Source organism: Loxodonta africana, chromosome 3 (genome assembly GCF_030014295.1).
Source record: "Loxodonta africana isolate mLoxAfr1 chromosome 3, mLoxAfr1.hap2, whole genome shotgun sequence".
NCBI lineage: Eukaryota > Metazoa > Chordata > Mammalia > Proboscidea > Elephantidae > Loxodonta > Loxodonta africana.
In genome coordinates, this window is record NC_087344.1 from 189,360,833 (window position 1) to 189,377,611 (window position 16,779).

A 16,779-nucleotide genomic window follows, 5' to 3' on the forward strand; every position below is an offset into this window, starting at 1 on the left:
GGGCCTGTGATCCTAAATATGGCAAGTATTGCTGATCTCAGGAGTCTTTGAAGGCTGGGGGAGTCAAGGAGAGTTGTTAGACATAATAGATTAAGTCCAGCGGGAGGTACAGTGGTGAAATGCCTGTCCCTAAAGATGATTCAGATTGACACTGGCAATCATCGCCCTGGACTGGTTTGGAAGCTTTGCTTAGAACTTGGGAGCTAGACAGATCTCCTTGGGGGCTTCTGGATTCCTAGCTTTTTGCTGGGAGGAAGGGGTGGGGTGGGTAGGTGGCTGGAGAAGGGAGGTGGTGGGGTCTATGGACTCCATTGGCTATAGGGCACTGTGATGCCCAGAAGTGACAAGGTAGATGGCATGAGTTCTTCTCAGGGCAGGGTTCAGGTAGGGATGCATGGGACACCGAACGGCACGCTCATTGTACTGCAAACCCACTACTGAAATAGGTCGCTAAAGGTACCAGAGCTCTAGTAGCCTTAACTGCAGTGGCTCTCTGGGGGAGGAGCATTGAAACAGGAATATGCTCCGACATGAAGCAAGGCCTTGGGTGCCAGGCAAAGGAGTGTTGGCTGGACGTAGATGCTTGACTCTAGGCAGTAGCTGCAGGTTTCAGAACAGGAAACACTGGGGGGAATTCCCGTTTGACACTCCTGGCAACAGAGAGGCAAGTCTATGTCCAGATGGACACTTTGAAGAGGTGTGTGGAGGGGACTTGGGAATGGGAAAGGAGACACAAGCGAGGAATCTCACCATGCTTCTGGTCCTGTGTGCTGGGGTAAGCTGAGGAGTCTGTTTCTCATTAAGTACAGAGGAGGGTTTCATCACTTACAGGAAAACCATCCGCTTATCTGAAATCTGACCTACTTCGGGTTGGAGCCAGACAGGGCTCCTGCATCCCACAGGGACACTGGGGCTGCAGCTGTCCAAATTGGTACATCCAGCCAGTCCTCAGCAAGGAGCATCACCGCCACCACGACTCACCACCGCACACATGCACGGGGCTCAGGACTGACACCTGCCTCAGGTGGTGAGGTAGGCTCACCAGTGCCAAAGAGTTTTGAGATCCCAATGAGTCAAACAAAGGCTTTCTTCCCTGTATCCACTATGTTATTGATACAGCCCTTCCCCGAGTTGCCACACCCCAGGGAGTGAACAATTCAACCTTCTCACTTGAGGGGCGGCATCATGAAGTAGCCGATGTACTCTGGGCTGGGAGACAGGAGCTGGGGTGTAGACAGTCCCAGTGTCTTCTGGGAATGGGTGGAGTCAGGCCAAACGTCTCCTAAGGTTCCTCCTGCCTCCCGCTTCCTTTGGTTCTTTGTAAGTAATCTTCGGCCAGTTTTTAGTCCTACCGAAGATGACGTTTTATTTGGTAATTGGAATTTCCTGGTCAAGAGACATGCTGACAGGCTGGAAAATGGACAGACATCATTTGGAGAAGGAGCCCTGGTGGCTCAGTGGTTAGCCAAAAGGGGGGCCATTCGAACCCACTAGCCACTCCTCGGAAACCCTATGAGGCAGTTCTACGATGTCCTATAGGGTCATTATGAGTCAGAATTGACTTGATGGCAATGAGTTTGGTTTTGTTGTTGTTGTTGTAGTTTGTTTCCTGGAGGTAGCAGCCTCAAGTTCTGAGACAGGGAAGAGAAGACAGATGAGGGAGTGGTAAGAAGGAATAAGGAGAGATACTTGGCTAAAATTGGCACAGCGACAACAGCCAAGGGGCAGAGGAGGAAGGGGCAAAACTTTGGTAGAAGTGGATCCAGATAGCACTGGAAGATGCTGGAGGGACTGGGGCAAAGCTCAGGTGTGAAGAGTTGCACTGATCAGGACCAAGAGCTGAGGAAGCTGCCGTCCACAGGGGTCAGAAACTCCGGAGGTGGTGAAGCTGACTTAATTAGGGTGTTTTCAGTTCCTGCCCCAAAGCCTCTGGGCCTTGGGGAGGGGCCCCAGGTAGGTCTTTACACTAGCTGGGGTGCTGACCTTACTATCTAAGAAGACACAGTATATTGAGGAAATGGTTAAAGTGCTATGGGGCCTAGGGAAGTGGTAAGGATGCTGGGACACTGCTGCCTGCTCCTGTGTGTCCTTTATAACCAACCCCCCTCAAGCTTTCAAAAGGAGCCCTGGTAGTGCAGTGGTTAAGTGCTCAGCTGCTAACCAAAAAGTCTGTGCTTCAAACCCACCAGCCACTCTAGGGGAGAAAGATGTGGCAGTTTCCTCCTGTAAAGATTACAGCCTTGGAAACCCTAAGGGGGCATTAGTGCTCCGTCCTGTAGCGTCGCTATGAATCGGAATTGACTCGATGGCAATGGGGTTTTGGCCTTCGCTGTCTTTCAGGTGGGGACAGAAGATCTTAGGCTAGTAGAGGAGGTAGCTCAGGGCGGGGCCTCAGTGATGGCTGGCCCCCAACTCTGAGTGGGTTCTTGGGGGGTGATGTGCTGTGGAATCGGGAAACCTCCCTACCTCCAAGCCAGAGTTAGGGATCATCTTACTGAGGCAGTCTAATGTATTAGCTGAGCAGGAAAAAGGCAACAGCCATCAGACTGGCCATGCTGCTGAAGAGGCTGGAACTGGAGGAAAAAGCTGGCCCTGCCATGGGAGCAGTGCTCTGTGCTCATAGCAAGGCCTTCTCCATGCTCTGGTAGGGGGAGAGGCTGTCTCTTTACAGATCTGAGAGTGGGCTGAGCCCAAGAAGGCCATGCCTGGAGGCCACAGGAGGAGGGATGAAACGACCATGTGAAAATTGAGTCAGCTGAAAATGCTCTCCAGCTCCTGGCATGGTCGGCTTTGGCCGGGGAAGAACAACCCACCCACTCAGCATAATCACCCACATCATGAAGTTTCAGCAGGCCCCAGGCCTCAGCTTGAGAGTGAAGTCGGCAGGATGGTGCAGGGTGCCCAGAGTTGTGAGGGAAGGGGGGCTCTGCCACCTCTGGTCTCCTGGGCTGGGCCTGCAACTGGAGCTTACAAGAGGACTGGGACATTTTACCCGGGAGGGACCCTGTGGTAGGAGGAGCCCTGGATTGGGAGGATAAGATTTGGGCCCTGGGCCTGCCTCTGCCTCCAAATCTGTCACCTCCCTTCTCAAGACCTCAGCTTCCTCTTTGGTTAAACCAAAACACCAGTCAGAAGGGGTCTCTGAAGTCCCTTCTAGCCCCAGCAGCCATGTTTTTCAAAGCTCTTCACCTGCATGATCTCATCTGCTCCAAATGGCAGCTGTGTGTCCAAATAATGAGGCATCACCTCCATTTCATAAAGAATGTGGGGAACAGTGACACAGAAAAAGGGTTCCCTCCTGTCATGGATTGAATTGTGTCCCCCAAAAGTGTGTGTCAACTTGGCTAGTCCATGATTCCCAATATTGTGTGACTGTCCATTTTTGTCATCTGATGTGATTTTCCTGCGTTGTAAATCCTACTTCTATGATGTTAGCGAGGCAGGATTAAAGATAGTTATGTTAATGAGGCAGGACTCAATCTACAAGATTAGGTTGGACCTTAAGTCAATCTCTTTTGATATATAAAAGAGATAAGCGAGCAGAGACATGGGGACCTCAAACCACCAAGAAACAAGAGCCAGGAGAATAGCACGTCCTTTTTGGACCCAGGGTCCCTGTGCTGAGAACCTCCTAGACCTGGGGAGATGGATGACAAGGACCTTTCCCAGAGCCAGCAGAGAGAGAAAGCCTTCCTCCAGAGCTGGTGCCCTGAATTCAGACTTCTAGCCTCCTAGACTGAGAGAATAAATTTCACTTTGCGAAAGTCTTCCACTTGTGGTATTTCTGTTACGGCCGCACTGGATGGCTAAGACACCTGCCAAAGGTTGCCCAGCTAGTTAGCCCAGCGCCACAACAGGGACTTGGGGCCCTTCTGATGATGTACCAGCATCTGGATTCTCCCACCAGCCCTTTGGTGTGTCCGCCCCCGGCTGTGTTGAGGCTCGGAGGGAGGGAGAAGGCCGCTCTGCCTCTCTCTAGCTGCCTTTGCTCCTCCACAAACACCAAGTGGGCCGCTGTAGTTATTTGTGACCCTCTTCCCCCTCCCCCACCGGGTCTGTCATACTCCGAAGTCTCAGTAAACCCCCTCTATTTTCTGACTTCTATCTATCTCTTGCTGCACAGTAAGCCTCTCTCTTCCTTTTCTGCACCCCATCCTCCCCATCCTTAGCCTCAGTCAGGACCCCGTTCCTTCCCCTGTTCCTCTGTGAGGCTTCGCCTGTCTCTGCCCTGACCCCTTCATGGCCAGCCTTCTCTTCCAGTGCAAAGCTCTGCACGCTGGGGCTCTAGCCACCTAGAAGAATCTATCTTGTGTCTTATTTTTCTCTCAAACTGGGGGCTCTCTAAGGCACTCAATCATGGGTGAGTCCCTGAGTCTACTCTGAGACCTTTCTTGCCCTTTGAGCCTCCTCCTCGGTTTGGGTGACCCACCTGCCCCCCTCCCCGCCACTGTTTCCTCTGGCCCAGAAGGGAGTTAGACCAACAGAAGGAAGTGGAACCCCAACTCTGTTGATTCAGCAAACATATTTCTCTTTAAGCTGATTAGCACTGGAGTGGAAAGGAGGGGAATTTGCTAGTCACTGGAGCTGGCGCCTGGGCCAGGCTGGGGGTGGGGTGGGGTGTGTGGCAGCGCCCAGGCTTAGGGAACACAGCTTGAGAGAAGGGTCTGGAGGATTCTTGTGCCTTGGGCAGGTACAGGGCTCCCTCAGCAGAAGGAAGGACCCTGACAGGCACTGACTAAACTCTTGTAGGAATGATAGCACATAGCACCCAGGCCTGGGCAGCTGGGGAGCCGGGGGTGGGGGGCACTCTGCTCTGAGCTCTGGGGACTACCCAGGGGCAGACTCAGCCCGGCCTTAGACAGCCCCCAGTTTGAGACAAAAATAAGACACAGGACAGATTCTTCCAGGTGGCTGGAGCCCCAGTGTATGCAGCTTTGTACTGGAAGAGAAGGCTGGCCCTGAAGGGGTCAGGGCAGAGACGGGGGAAGCCTCACAGAGGGACAGGGGAAGGAATGAGGTCCTGAATGAGGCCAAGGGCCTAAGCTCAAGAGGCTGGGAAAATAAGAGAGAGTCCTGGAGTCACTGCAGGGGAATCTCTACCCGCCAAGGGTCTCCCACCCACAGCTAATAACGTGCTCTCCCCTTCCCCAGTCCTGTGCTGACAGAGGAGGTCAAGGAGCCACCCTTCAACTGCTTCCCTCCCTGTTCCTCCTTCTCTACTGTGTCCCTCTGCCCTGCCACCTGCCCAGCCCATCCCAGCTAGGGAAGGAATACTGTGCACAGTGATGTCTGTGTCCCTTGCCTTGGTGTCTCCCAGCCCCCAGTCCACAGACCTGTGACACGCCGCCCCCCCCATTCAAGTACCTCTCAGCCCCAGGTCCTTCTCTCCCCACTGCAATGGCAGTTCAACTCCTTGCCTTTCACAACAGGAGAGAGACAGGGAGAGAGAGCCAGACACAAACAGAAGCCTGGAGGACTTGCACCCCTGAGGCGGGAGGTGGTTGGTGATGATTTATTAGGCAGGGAAGGATCAACAAACAAGTTCTAACATCTGTTCTCACCAAACCATTCCTCAGACAACAGCAGCATTGGACCAGGGCCCAGCCTCAAAGGCTCAGAGGGCCAAGGAAATGAGACTCCAGGAGGAGAAACCAGGGCAGCAGGAGCCAGCAGGGCGCTCCTAGCCCACTTCCTCACCATCGTAGAGGATTGCCAAGCACTGGGCCATCGGATTCCTGGAGACTCTCAAGAGGGAACCAGTGGGTGTGTCCCGAAGAGGAAGTGGACCTCACATTTGCTCCTCCGGCCTCCAGACTTCTTTGGGGGACCCAGACCTGCCAGGAGAAAGAGCTAAGCCTGGGATCCAAAGGAGGGCACCCAGTGTCCAGGCCCCCATGTGGCAAAACTCTGAAAAGCAGTCAGGTTTCCTATCTGAGGAAATCTCTGATGTTTCCTATGAAGAGTTAGTGATGTGGGGTAAGGAACGGAGCACTAAACAGGGAAATTAATTTGCCTGGGTTCTAGTCCTTGACCTTGGCCAAGTCACTCTCCCTCTCTGGGCTTTATTTTCTTATACGCACAGTGAGGGACTTGACCCTAAGGGCAAACGTGCTGCAGCTCCTCCTCCCTCCCTCATTCACAGCAGACATCACTAATCAATCATGGTGCTCTTTTCTGCTGAGTTCAGATATGACCTTCACATCCTTTCCAGTGCAGCACTCTAGGCAGCCAGGACCAATGGATTGGAGTTGGCATGCAAGGTGACACCTCTTTGCCATCCTTGCAACAGATGATTCCTGAGGTCCTTTCCAGCTTTGATCACCTGCAGTTTGTTCCATCCACATTTCCTGACAAGGGGGCCCTGGTAGTGTGAAGGTCTCTGGCTCTGATATTCCAAGTTATCCTCCCCTAGCTCAGACTCACCAGCTACTGAGGAGGTCCCAGGGGGAGCCATGCCTGTCCTCGGTCCTGGAGCACCTGTCTAGAAAGGTTGTGGGGGAGGGTATGTCCCCAGGGGGGTGGGGGCTGGTGAGGCAGGGGAGGGCCTTGTCCAGCCACAGAGTTCTCAGAATGCAGCTGTGGACCACCTGGATTCTGCAGAGATAAGGACAAGCCCTAGGTCACACCTTCCACCCCCTGCCTTTAGGCTCACCTGCAGCCTTAAGGGCCAAGACTTCTATTCTGAACAGATCTTGGCCTTTATGCAGACAGGGGAGTCTAGACTCCTCTCAGTCATTCACTCAACAAACATTTCCTGAGCACCTGCTCTGTGCCAGGCACTGTACTGGGTGCTTCAGATGAGTCGCGTCCCAGCCCCTGCCCTCAGGGAGCTCACACTCTACTGCAGGGTGGGGAGATGGGGCCCCAGGTGGTAAGTGACACGGCAGGTGAGTATAAAGCCCAGTGATGGCCTCTGTGGTCAGGTCAGGGAAGTCTTTCCAGAAGAGGAGAAGTGCAAGCTGGTTTTCAAGGGTGATTAGAAGGTTGCCAGGCAGTGGGGGGCGGGGGGTGGGGGTGAGTTTGCAGGAAATTACTATAGGCAAAAGGCCTGATGTGTGCAAACCCTAGAAGGCTTGAAACCACTTGGTGTGTTTGGAACCATGCGTATAGTTCTGGGAGGAGGGGAGCAGCTGGCGGTGAGGCTGGAGAGGGTGAGACCCAACCCTACCACCATGTATGGAGGGCCTCATGGGCCAGGCAGCTGTTTTAGAAAGACAACTCTGCCTTCCTTGGGATACAGTAGATCAGAGGTCACCGGCTGGTAGTTAGGAGACCAATTAAGAAGCTCTTGGGAAAGTCCTGGTGAGAGATGATTGGGACCGGAACTGGGGAAAGGAGAAACATATTTAGGATGAGACCCAGGAGAATTAATGGCTTATGGGGGGGATGAAGAGGGAGGAGATGTAGAGGGAGGCCTGAGGATTCTGGTTTGGAGAGTTGGGTGGCTGAAGAGTTATCAGTCAGGACAGGAAACAAGGGAGGAGCAGTTCTGGGGGGAAAGGGTGAGAGCAATGTTGGCTGTGTTGAGTTTGAGAGGCTGCGGGACACCAGTGAGCTGACCAGAAGCCTGGAGAGAAGTCTGGATGAGACATGGACTGGCAACACCAGCTCAAGGAAGGCAGTAGTTGGCAGGGTATGGGTGGTTGTGAGAAGTCATAAGGAGTTGAGGAGGAAGCCTGGGTGCCAGTAGGGAGGGAGGGTGGGCAAGGAGCTGAGGAGGGGAACCAGGAGAGCAGGATGGGGGTGGCAGAGGGAATGGAAGGGGGTGGGAAGGACAGTGGGTATCATACACAACATATCACCGAACAGATCAGTGGAGTCGGGGGGAAGGTTGAAGAGGGGTGTGCAAGGGGGAGGGGAGTGTGCTGAAGGAGTCTGGGAGTGCACATGTTCCCTCCTCTAAGCTCACTGAGATAACACAAGGACCCCAAGGACTCTTCTTCTTCAGGAGTTAGGGCCATGAAGGCAGAGGGGAGCCAGAGCAGGATCAGACTGGGGAGGTCACGGTGAATGGAACCGAGATTCATGGTACACAATGGGGTGGGCCTCAGGCAGGGCTGAAGAGGATCTGATGGACAAGACGGACACAGACCAGGATGCAGGCTGTGGTGGGGAAGATGGTGGGGCCTTCCTGGGGCCTCTACTTTCTCTGTGAAGTAGGAGAGGATGATATGTGGAGAAGCAGAGGGAGTGTTGGGGTGGGGGCTTGGCAAAGGTGGGGCAGGTCTGTGACCTGGGGGAAGGAAAGGGAGCAGTCTCTGGGCCTGGAAAAAAGTTGAGGATAATGCTGGTCATCTGGACCAACAAGTCCTTCCCATCTTCCCTCAGGTGTCTGACCATCACTCCGATCCAGGCTTCAATGGGAACACCATCTCTATCCTGCCCAACCTAGTTTTCAGGGACTCCTTCCTGTGGTCTAACCTTTCCCCGCACCCCCATTTACCTGGTTTCCTGAGACAGGCCTGGATCGGCATTTCTGTAGGATCCGGTGCCCCACAACGGACTGTGGTCCCTCACGCCTTGAGGGCACCTCCACCTCAGCATAAATGTTGCTGGGGGCTTCCCCGGGGCTGCCCCAACCCATGGCGTAGAAGGCTATGGGCTCATCAGGCTCATGGTAAATCGGATTGGAGGGCTTGCGTGGTGGGGCCAGGCGGGGTCGCGGAGCGGGGCTTGCATAGACTTCAGGGGACTGCTGAGGTCTGGCTGGGATGGGAGGCTTCGGCCTGGGTGGCTGGGAGGGCTAGGAGAGAAGGTGAGGCCAGGGAGGAGAAATGGGTCAGAGCAACTGAGTCTGGGCCAAAGCTGGAGCCTAAACCCCAGCTTGAGTCTCCTCACCCTTTAGGCCCTGCCCCCTCTCGTAGCCTCACCCTCCTTTTTGTTCCCACCCTCTCTCTCTCAGGCCCCACATCCTCCCTTAGCCACTCCATCTCAATACCTCCTTTGACTCCCCAGCCCCCTCTTTCTGCAGTGGGTCTGGGGCCTGTCCCTGTTTGACGACTGCAGTATAGTGGGGGGTTGGGTCCTGGATTTTGCTTCCAGAGTCTGTTCCTTCAGTCCTCAAGGAAAGTCCTGCGGGCTCAGGAGTCTGCTGGGAAAGAAGAAGGCCTGAGGGACTTGGTGTGGGGGGTTATAGGGGCAGGTGATCCAGTAGGACAAAATGGAGGTCCAAGTGGACCAATGGTTCAAGTGGAGGATGAGAGTGGGGGAGGCACAGAACTTTGGCTTGGGCTGGGGGGCTAGGTTCCCTGCGTTAGGAAGGGAAAATGGAGAGGGCAAGGAGGCAGGGGCAAAGGGGGGTGGAGGTGGTAGCTCTGGCCACAGGTCATATCTAGCATTAAATTTAATTTCATCTGGAACACAGGGCTAGACCAGTCTCCATTTGCGTCTGTGGTTGTAAAAATGCAACAAGGCTCTAGAAGTCTTTAGCATGGAGATGGATCTCCGTGACAGCTGTGCCTGTGTTTATTCTGCAGATGCCTGAGTCTGAGTGGAGTTGTCCCCTTCTCTGTTTTTGTGGGCACAGGTACGCGTGCGTGTGCGCGCGCCCATGAGGCTGTATATTTACCCCATAAATCCAAGCCTGTGTGGACTCTCATGCAGCCAAGCGTCTACCCTGAGATCCCGGGAGAAGCAGAATTTATGGAGATATAAGCCAGACTTTTTAAGGGCAGAGTAATAGCCTCGGGAGAGCCTTAGTTTACTTCCCTAGTAGGTATGCTTTTAGCCCAGCACTTAGCCCTAGGTTCATGAATGTTCTCCACATGCCCACTACTCTGGTAAACTGAGGTCATAGGGCTTAAGTTAAGGTCACAGAGCTTTCCTCGTGCTCCTGCAATACACCACGTGCATGTCTCCATCTGGAGGTCTACAGGCACTGCAGGCTTCCTGGGCTCAAAGCAGAGTTCTTTTTTCCTGTCCAAACCCTCCCTCCTCTTTCAGCATTCCCTTTATGATTAAATTAGCATCTCCACCCTGGTGCTAAGACAGCACTTTGGGAGTCAACCTTGACACCGTCGCCTCTCCCTCTCCCTCCCCACATCTAATCAAGCACAAGCCTCACTCCTTCCACTGCCTGAACACCTCTCACATCTGCCCACTCCTCCCCATGCCCACAGCCACCGCTCCGGTCAGGCCTCCTACTGCTCCCCTGCATCCTCTCTTGCCCCTCTAGCCCATTCCCCACTCAGTGGGTGCAATGATCATACAGAAGCTCCCCTAGCAATCCTTCAGTGTCTTCCTGCAGCCCCCAGGATAAAGTCCAACCTCCTGAGAGGATGAGTTACAAGATCCTGGATGGCTGGAGCCATAGAGCCTCCTGCTTCCCACCATTCTCCCTTTAGCTCTCTGAGCTCTGGCTAGCCTCCCTTCACCCCCAGGCTTTCCTATACTTAGTTTCTGCTGCTTGGGAATCTTTAGTCCCCGCCTATTCCTCATAAAATTCCACAAAAGAATTGCCCATAGGCACTGTCCTCACTTCTTGATGGGGACCCCAATCAAGCTCCATGAAACTGTTCTTGTCAAGATTACCAATGACCTCCTCTTTGCTAAATCTAATGGTCAATTCCACACCTATTGCCAGCCCCTCTTCCTTGACTCACTTTCTTCACTTGGCTTCTGGAACTTCATACTCTCCCGGTTTTACTCCTTTCTCTGGGCTGTTCCTTCTCAATTTCCTTTGTGAGTTCCTCCTCATTTCCGCAAACCTGAAATTCTGGAGACTTGGTCTTCATTTCTTTTCTATCTATACTCACTCCCTGGGTGATTTCACCCTTCCTGGGGGCTTTAGAGTTCATCATCATGATGTTAGCTTCCAGATGTTTCTTGCCAACGCAGACCTCTGTCTCAAAGTCCAGGCTTGTACATTCCAACTCCCCACTTGACATCTCCATTTGGAAGTTGAATGGACATCTCAGACTGTGCAAACTGAACCCCTCATCTCCCCTCCCCGCAGACTTGCTCCTCCTACAGCCTTCCTCATCTGGTGAATAACAACTCCATCCTTTCATACACCTCACCCATTCCTGAAAAAATGTGTCAGCTTCACCATCAAAACAGATCCAGCATTCCACCCCTCCTCAAAGCTCCACCTCTATCACTCTGGTCCAAGCCATCATCATTTCACCTGAAATATTATAGTAGCCTCCATCTGGTCATACTTGTCCCTCCCAAACTTGTCAGGCCATGTCTTTCCTCAGCTCATACTCTCCAGTGCCATTTCATCTCATTTGGAATAAAATCCTAAATCCTTACAGGAGCCTACAGAATCTCCTCCTCTTGCCTCTCTGATCTCACCTCCTACCTCTCTATCCTTCAGTCACCCAGCTGGTTTTCTTACTGCTCTCACTATTCGCCAAACACATCAAGCATCCTCTTACCTCAGGGCCTTTGTTTCTGCTGTTCCCTCTGCCTGCACTGCTTTCCCCTGTTGTCTGTGGCTTCCTCCCTTACTTCATTCAGGCCTCCATTCAAATGTTCCCTTACTAGAGTGGCATTCCCAGACATCCCCATGTAAAATAGCCCAGCCTTGTCACTCCCTATCACTGCTTGGTTTTTCTTCACAGGTCTTACTTATCACCACCTGACATATGTTTTATTTACTTGTCTATCTTATTTATTTGTTGTCCTTCCACTAGAATGTAAGCTCCATGAAGACAGGAATATGTGGGTCGGTTTTGTTCATTGTCATTTTCCTGTATCCAGAACAATACCTAGCACTTGGTGCCCCTCAGAACTGCATGAAACTCCTCAGGGAGACACTCCCTGACACCATGCTCCCAGGCTGAGTTCCCCAAGTGAGCCAAATGACACCCCACCCTTATTTCCCATCTCATCACACTCTCTACACTTGATTCCTATTACTGCTGGAAAGTTAGCTTCGTGAGTTTGAAACCCGCTTGTCTTGTTCCCTGCTCAGTTCCTGGGGCCTGCCAGCCCCTGGTGTATGGTAGGCACTCAATTACATGTCTCTAAATTTAATTTAGAAGAACTGTGTGCCTAGCTGGTCTCTCAGGTCCCTCCTGTCTTTGTGTGGCTGGTCTGGTCTCTCAAGAACACCTCCCTCAGCACTCATCTTTCTCGAAGGGCTTGCCAAGGAGATGAATGGGCAAGGGAGGCATGGCTGGGTGGTCTGCTGGTATTGCGGTCCCCGGGCCTGGGCTCTGACTGGGTGGGGAAGGGGGGAGCTGGCCTGAGTCCCTGGGGTCTTGGGGCAGGGTCCGGGGGGCGTACCTGGCGCTCGCAGGGCTCGGTGAGCTTTTCCCCGTACGGGCTGAGTGGGCACGTTGTGTAGTGTCGCAGCAGGTCCTGCAGCCGCGCGTGGGCACTGTCCTCGCCCAGCACCACGTGGCGCCCGTCCCGGAGCTGGGCCAGCAGGAAGTGGCGGCAGCAAGCCCGGCTCCTGGGGGTGTCATTCGGGGTCAGACTCGCTTCTCTTCCCTGACCGGGACCACCGGCGCGGGGCGCGACCCCTGTGCGCACTGCGCCTGGGTCTCCCAGCCTCCGCCCCCGGGGGCTGAGCGAAGAGCCCCGCCCCTCCGTCTGCAGCACGAAGCACCGCCCCCCGGCGCGGGGCCCCGCCCCTCACCTGTAAGTCAGCACAAAGGTCACGGCGCTCTCGCTGAACCGCACCAAGAAGCATCCCTGAGGCTTGGTCTCCAGCAGTCTCTCGGCCTCCCTGTGGGTAGCGGAGAGAAGAGGCAGAACCCTGCTATGACCCTCCGGGCCTCGCCCCGTGTCCCCGGAGCTCCTGGGGGCCCATCCCCCAACCTAGTGTGCTGAAGTGGCTAGAAAAGGGCCAGGGTGGAGATGGGGAAGGAGGATGCGAGCACTGTGCTTCCCCTGCAGGGACTGGCGGTGTGAGCAGGGGCAGGGTCCCACTCAGGACACGGGAGGCCAGGTGGCCCACCGCGCTGCAGGTCTGCTCACCCTCATCCTGAAAGTGCAGCCTGAAAGGGCTAAGGCTGCAGCAACAGGAATGGTAGTTAGACTTCTGGATATCAGAAGTCCCAAACTGAACTGAGGAGGTGAAGCAAGAGATACAAGGGCTATGAGGCTGAGAAATAGAGGAAGAGGGAAAAGGTGGGGAGATGGGGAAGAAAGAGGAGAGAGCTGCAAGGAGCCGGAGACAAAGATGGAGTAAATGGAGAAAGAGATAGAGAGATGGAAAATATGGTGGCACAGTGGTTAAGAGCTACGGCTGCTAACCAAAAGGTCAGCAGTTCGAATCCACCAGCCGCTCCTTGGAAACCCTACGGGGCAGTTCTACTCTACCCTACAGGATCCCTATGTGTCAAAATCGACCCAAGAGCAACCCAGTTATGGAGACCTTAAAGACAGGAGGATAATGGAGCCTGAGAGGGAAAACCAAGGCACAGAGGCAGCTGGACTGGATTCTCTCTAATTATCTCCCCTGGGAGAGATGCCTAGGAATTGGGAGATGGGAGTCATAGTCTCAGTCTGCCCTGACTGGCAAGGGACCCCTGCCCCTCTCTGGGCCTGTTTCCTCCTCTCTGACTCACTTTCGGGTAATGAAGCCATGGAACCAGGCAGGGGCTGCCCCGTGCTGCAGGAGCCAATGTGCCTGGGTCTTCTGGAACCAAGCCCGGGTCTCGGCCTGCAGGGTCAGGCCTCCTTCCCCAGGCACCTCCTCAGCCTTTCCAGCCCCTTCTGGATTGGAAGCAGTCCCCCGGGCCTGGACAGACACCTGCTAGGGGAAAAGTCCAAGGAGGGAGAAGCAGCCACGATTAGCAGGCTTTCCTCTAACGCCAAACCAGCCACCACCTTCTCACCCCTATACCCAGCCCCTCCTGTGCATGGGGAGGAAGCTCCCCCCACCAGACCAATGGCCTGTTTTAGAATGTATTTGCCCAGAAAGCCCTTCCCAAGATCTCACTTAAATCCTGTCTTCAGCTCTAGCTGTTTTGGTTTCCAGGGAATGTCCTTCCACTTCCTTTTGGGGCACAAGGGCCTTTCATCCAATAGCAGTGAGCTGTTAAAATGTGCTTCGATGGGGATGAAACAGGTACCAAGGGCTTCCAGACAGACTGGAGGTCATTGCCTGGCCCGAGGGATGAAGGGAGATGGTGCAAGACACCCCAGAGGCGGGGATGAGGGAGTGCTCCCCGACAGTAGGGGGAATTGAAGCTGAGTCCAAAGGAAGATTCCCTAATGACTAAGGGGTAAGGGGAGTCTCAGGGTGGTGCAGATGTTTATTGAACTCAGCTGCTAACTGAAAGGTTACAAGTTCAAGTCCACCCGGAGGCACCTCAGAAAGAAAAGTCTGGTGATTTACTTAGGAAAAAGCAGCCATTGAAACCCTATGGAGTACAATTTCTACTCTGACGTGTGGTTGCTAGGAGTCAGCATTGACTCCATGGCAACTGGTCTGGGAGGGTGAGGAGAATTGAGATGGAGACCTGGGATGCAAAGGGCAAATGAAGGCCGTGGACATAGACTCCCAGGTGACTGCTTATTGGGCACCTGCTAGGGGGAGAGTCCAAATGTACTGTTACCTGTTAACCTGTGGACTCAGCCTGAGCTTCCCAGGGCCAGAGGAGCAGTGTGTGGGCCAGGGGGCAATTCGGCAATGAAGGGGCCTCTCCCTTTCTTCTTCACCTCCCTCGGCTCCCCTAGCCCCGTCATCCACAGCTCCAGATGGCTCCTGCTCTGTCTTCCCATTGCCCATCTGCAAGCCCTCATCTGTGGGAGGGTGGGAGCAGATGGGGAGGGCTGCATTCCCTCAAGTTCCCACTCACCGGAACCTCAATAGCCAAAGCCCTGGGGCTGAGCTGGGCCTCCTCAGCCTCCAGGGCCTGGGATCTGGGCCTCGGGAGCAGGTCCAGGTCCTGGCAGCTCCTGCGGGTCAAGTCCATGGGCAGAAAGGTGCTGAAGGTTGGGCTGGGGGCTTGGCGACTCCCTGTCAGCATAGAGAGGACTGCTGGGGTTTCTCACTCCTCTCCCCAGGCTCAGAGGACCCTGCATGCCTCTGGCAAGGGACCAGGGGAAAGATTTCTCAGCGATGAGGAGTAAGGAGTCAAGGAGATCCTGAAGGGCTGACGCAGTTAGAGGGTGCTTGTCAGGGGAAGGAAGGTCTGGGAACTAAGCTGGCCTTCCGATGGCCCAGAAGTTCCACCATAAGGGACGCAGATTTCTCCTGGCCCAGGGTCCTCCATCTCGCATTCCCCTTTCTCCTCCCAGCTCCCTCCTCTCTAAGAAGCACTCAGCAAACCCCCATCACCTTTGTCCTCAGGGATGAGTGAACATGGAGCCCCAGAGGGAGGAGGAATCATGGGTGCCCTGATAGTCAGCCTTGCCATCTTTGGCTTGGGGTGGGAGCCCTCACCCCTGAAATGGGAGCTCGAGCCCAGGAGAGACAACAGGGGTGATGAGGGAAGTCCTAATGTCTCCTGCCCCCCACATTCTTACACTTTCCACTTACCTTGGGGACATATCTGAGCCAAGGGGAACTCCATGGGGGCAGCCTTAGAAGGAGCCCCCGGAACAGGGTGTATGTCTGTGTTCTGGAAAGGTGTGCACACTCAGCAACTCATCTTTCCCCTCACCCTGGCCCCAAGGGGCAGGAAGTGTCGCCTCACCCACAGCCTTAGCCCCAGCAGAGGACCCACGTCATGGAAAGCCATAAGACAGTTGTCCCTCCCCCCGGAAGCCAGGCAGTTGAAGGTGGTGGTGGTGGCACGTATTGGTGTCACTCTGTGTTTGGGTGTTGGGAAGTTCTTACTACTATCTGACCTTGATCTCTCCTGATTCTTTCTCTACTCCCTCACCCCAGGCTGGGACCTCCCTATCTCTGTCCCTCTGGGCTTCTGCTTTCTTACTGGTAAATCCCCTAGTGGTATGTTCTGAGCAGTGGGAATGGGGATGTCAACCTCAGAAGGATCAGATCTATGAGGTGCCTGGGGCTCCTCAAGTTTCACAGTCAGGATTGTGCTCTGAGTGCACATGAGGAGGGGCAGGACAGGGCTGTGACAGGAAGGTAATGGGCCAGACTTCTGGAAGAACTTTTTGAGATCTTACAAAAACTGCAGGGGTGGAGGGTAGGGAGATGGGGACCTGGCTTCCATCCTTGAGCAGATAATGGAGCTGGGTTAGGGCAAAACCAGGCAACTCTGGAGAAAAGGAAGGAGAATTCCCTCTAAGTTGGAAAAAATAAATAAATAACCCATGGCCATGGAGTCGATTCTGACTCACAATGACCCTATAGGACAGGAACTGCCCAATAGGGTTTCCAAGGCCATAATCTTTACGGAAGCAGACTGCCACATCTTTCTCCCGCAGAGAGGCTGGTGGGTTCAAAGTGCTGACCTTTCAGTTGACAGCTAAGTGCTTAACCACTGCACAACCAGGGTTTACTGCCAACTAAGCAGGTTGTAATTAATACAACACTGTTAGTCGTCGTTGTTAATAACATCAACAACTCTGATGTCTTAAAGTTGCGGTGTGCTTTATACGCACTCCACACACCAGAGGACCCATCCTATTTCCCTCTCACTTGATCCTCACACACTAAGAAGAAGAAAGGAAACATGATCTCCATTTTCCAGAAGGGTAAACTGAGGCTAAGAGAAGTTTGGTGCCTTGGCCAGGGTCTTTCAGTGTCTCAGGAGTTGGTGGCAGAGCTGGGACTAGAAACTAGAGCTCCTTTCACTACTGTCACCATGATTTAGGCCAACAGTCCATGACTATGTGCCAGGCACTGTTTGTGGGGCCAAGAACTCAGAGAGAAAAAGAACCTTGTTCCTGCCCTCGGGATGTCAAGTG

At 53.9% G+C, this 16,779-nt stretch overlaps 1 protein-coding gene across 5 annotated transcripts; it reads right to left on the reverse strand.

The window, feature by feature from the left end:
• Window positions 1-5,449: 5,449 nt before the first annotated feature.
• SH2D2A (SH2 domain containing 2A) lies at window positions 5,450-16,200 on the reverse strand. Of its 5 annotated transcripts, none has more exons than XM_023554097.2 (9): window positions 15,440-16,199; window positions 14,757-14,856; window positions 13,521-13,705; window positions 12,587-12,676; window positions 12,232-12,400; window positions 8,939-9,091; window positions 8,444-8,743; window positions 6,424-6,594; window positions 5,721-5,834 (listed from the first exon to the last, which is right to left on the reverse strand). In XM_023554097.2, exons 1-8 carry the CDS (start codon window positions 15,448-15,450, stop codon window positions 6,427-6,429), a joined length of 1,176 nt encoding a protein of 391 aa, XP_023409865.1. In that variant the 5' UTR covers window positions 15,451-16,199; the 3' UTR covers window positions 5,721-5,834; window positions 6,424-6,426. The 5 variants fall into 5 exon arrangements, with proteins under 5 accessions (XP_023409864.1, XP_023409865.1, XP_023409861.1 ...); XM_023554093.2 differs by having other exon boundaries at window positions 14,757-14,917; window positions 15,440-16,198; XM_023554095.2 differs by having other exon boundaries at window positions 14,757-14,986; window positions 15,440-16,198.
• Window positions 16,201-16,779: the final 579 nt, after the last annotated feature.

Coding starts and splice junctions, on each gene's coding strand:
- SH2D2A (XM_023554093.2), bottom strand. CDS start 15,473: ATGGAGTTCCCCTTGGCTCAGATATGTCCCCAAG. Junction 14,918..15,439: donor GGCTCAGATATGTCCCCAAG/GTAAGTGGAAAG, acceptor CTATGCTGACAG/GGAGTCGCCAAGCCCCCAGC. Junction 6,595..8,443: donor GGCCTGTCTCAGGAAACCAG/GTAAATGGGGGT, acceptor TTATCTCTGCAG/AATCCAGGTGGTCCACAGCT.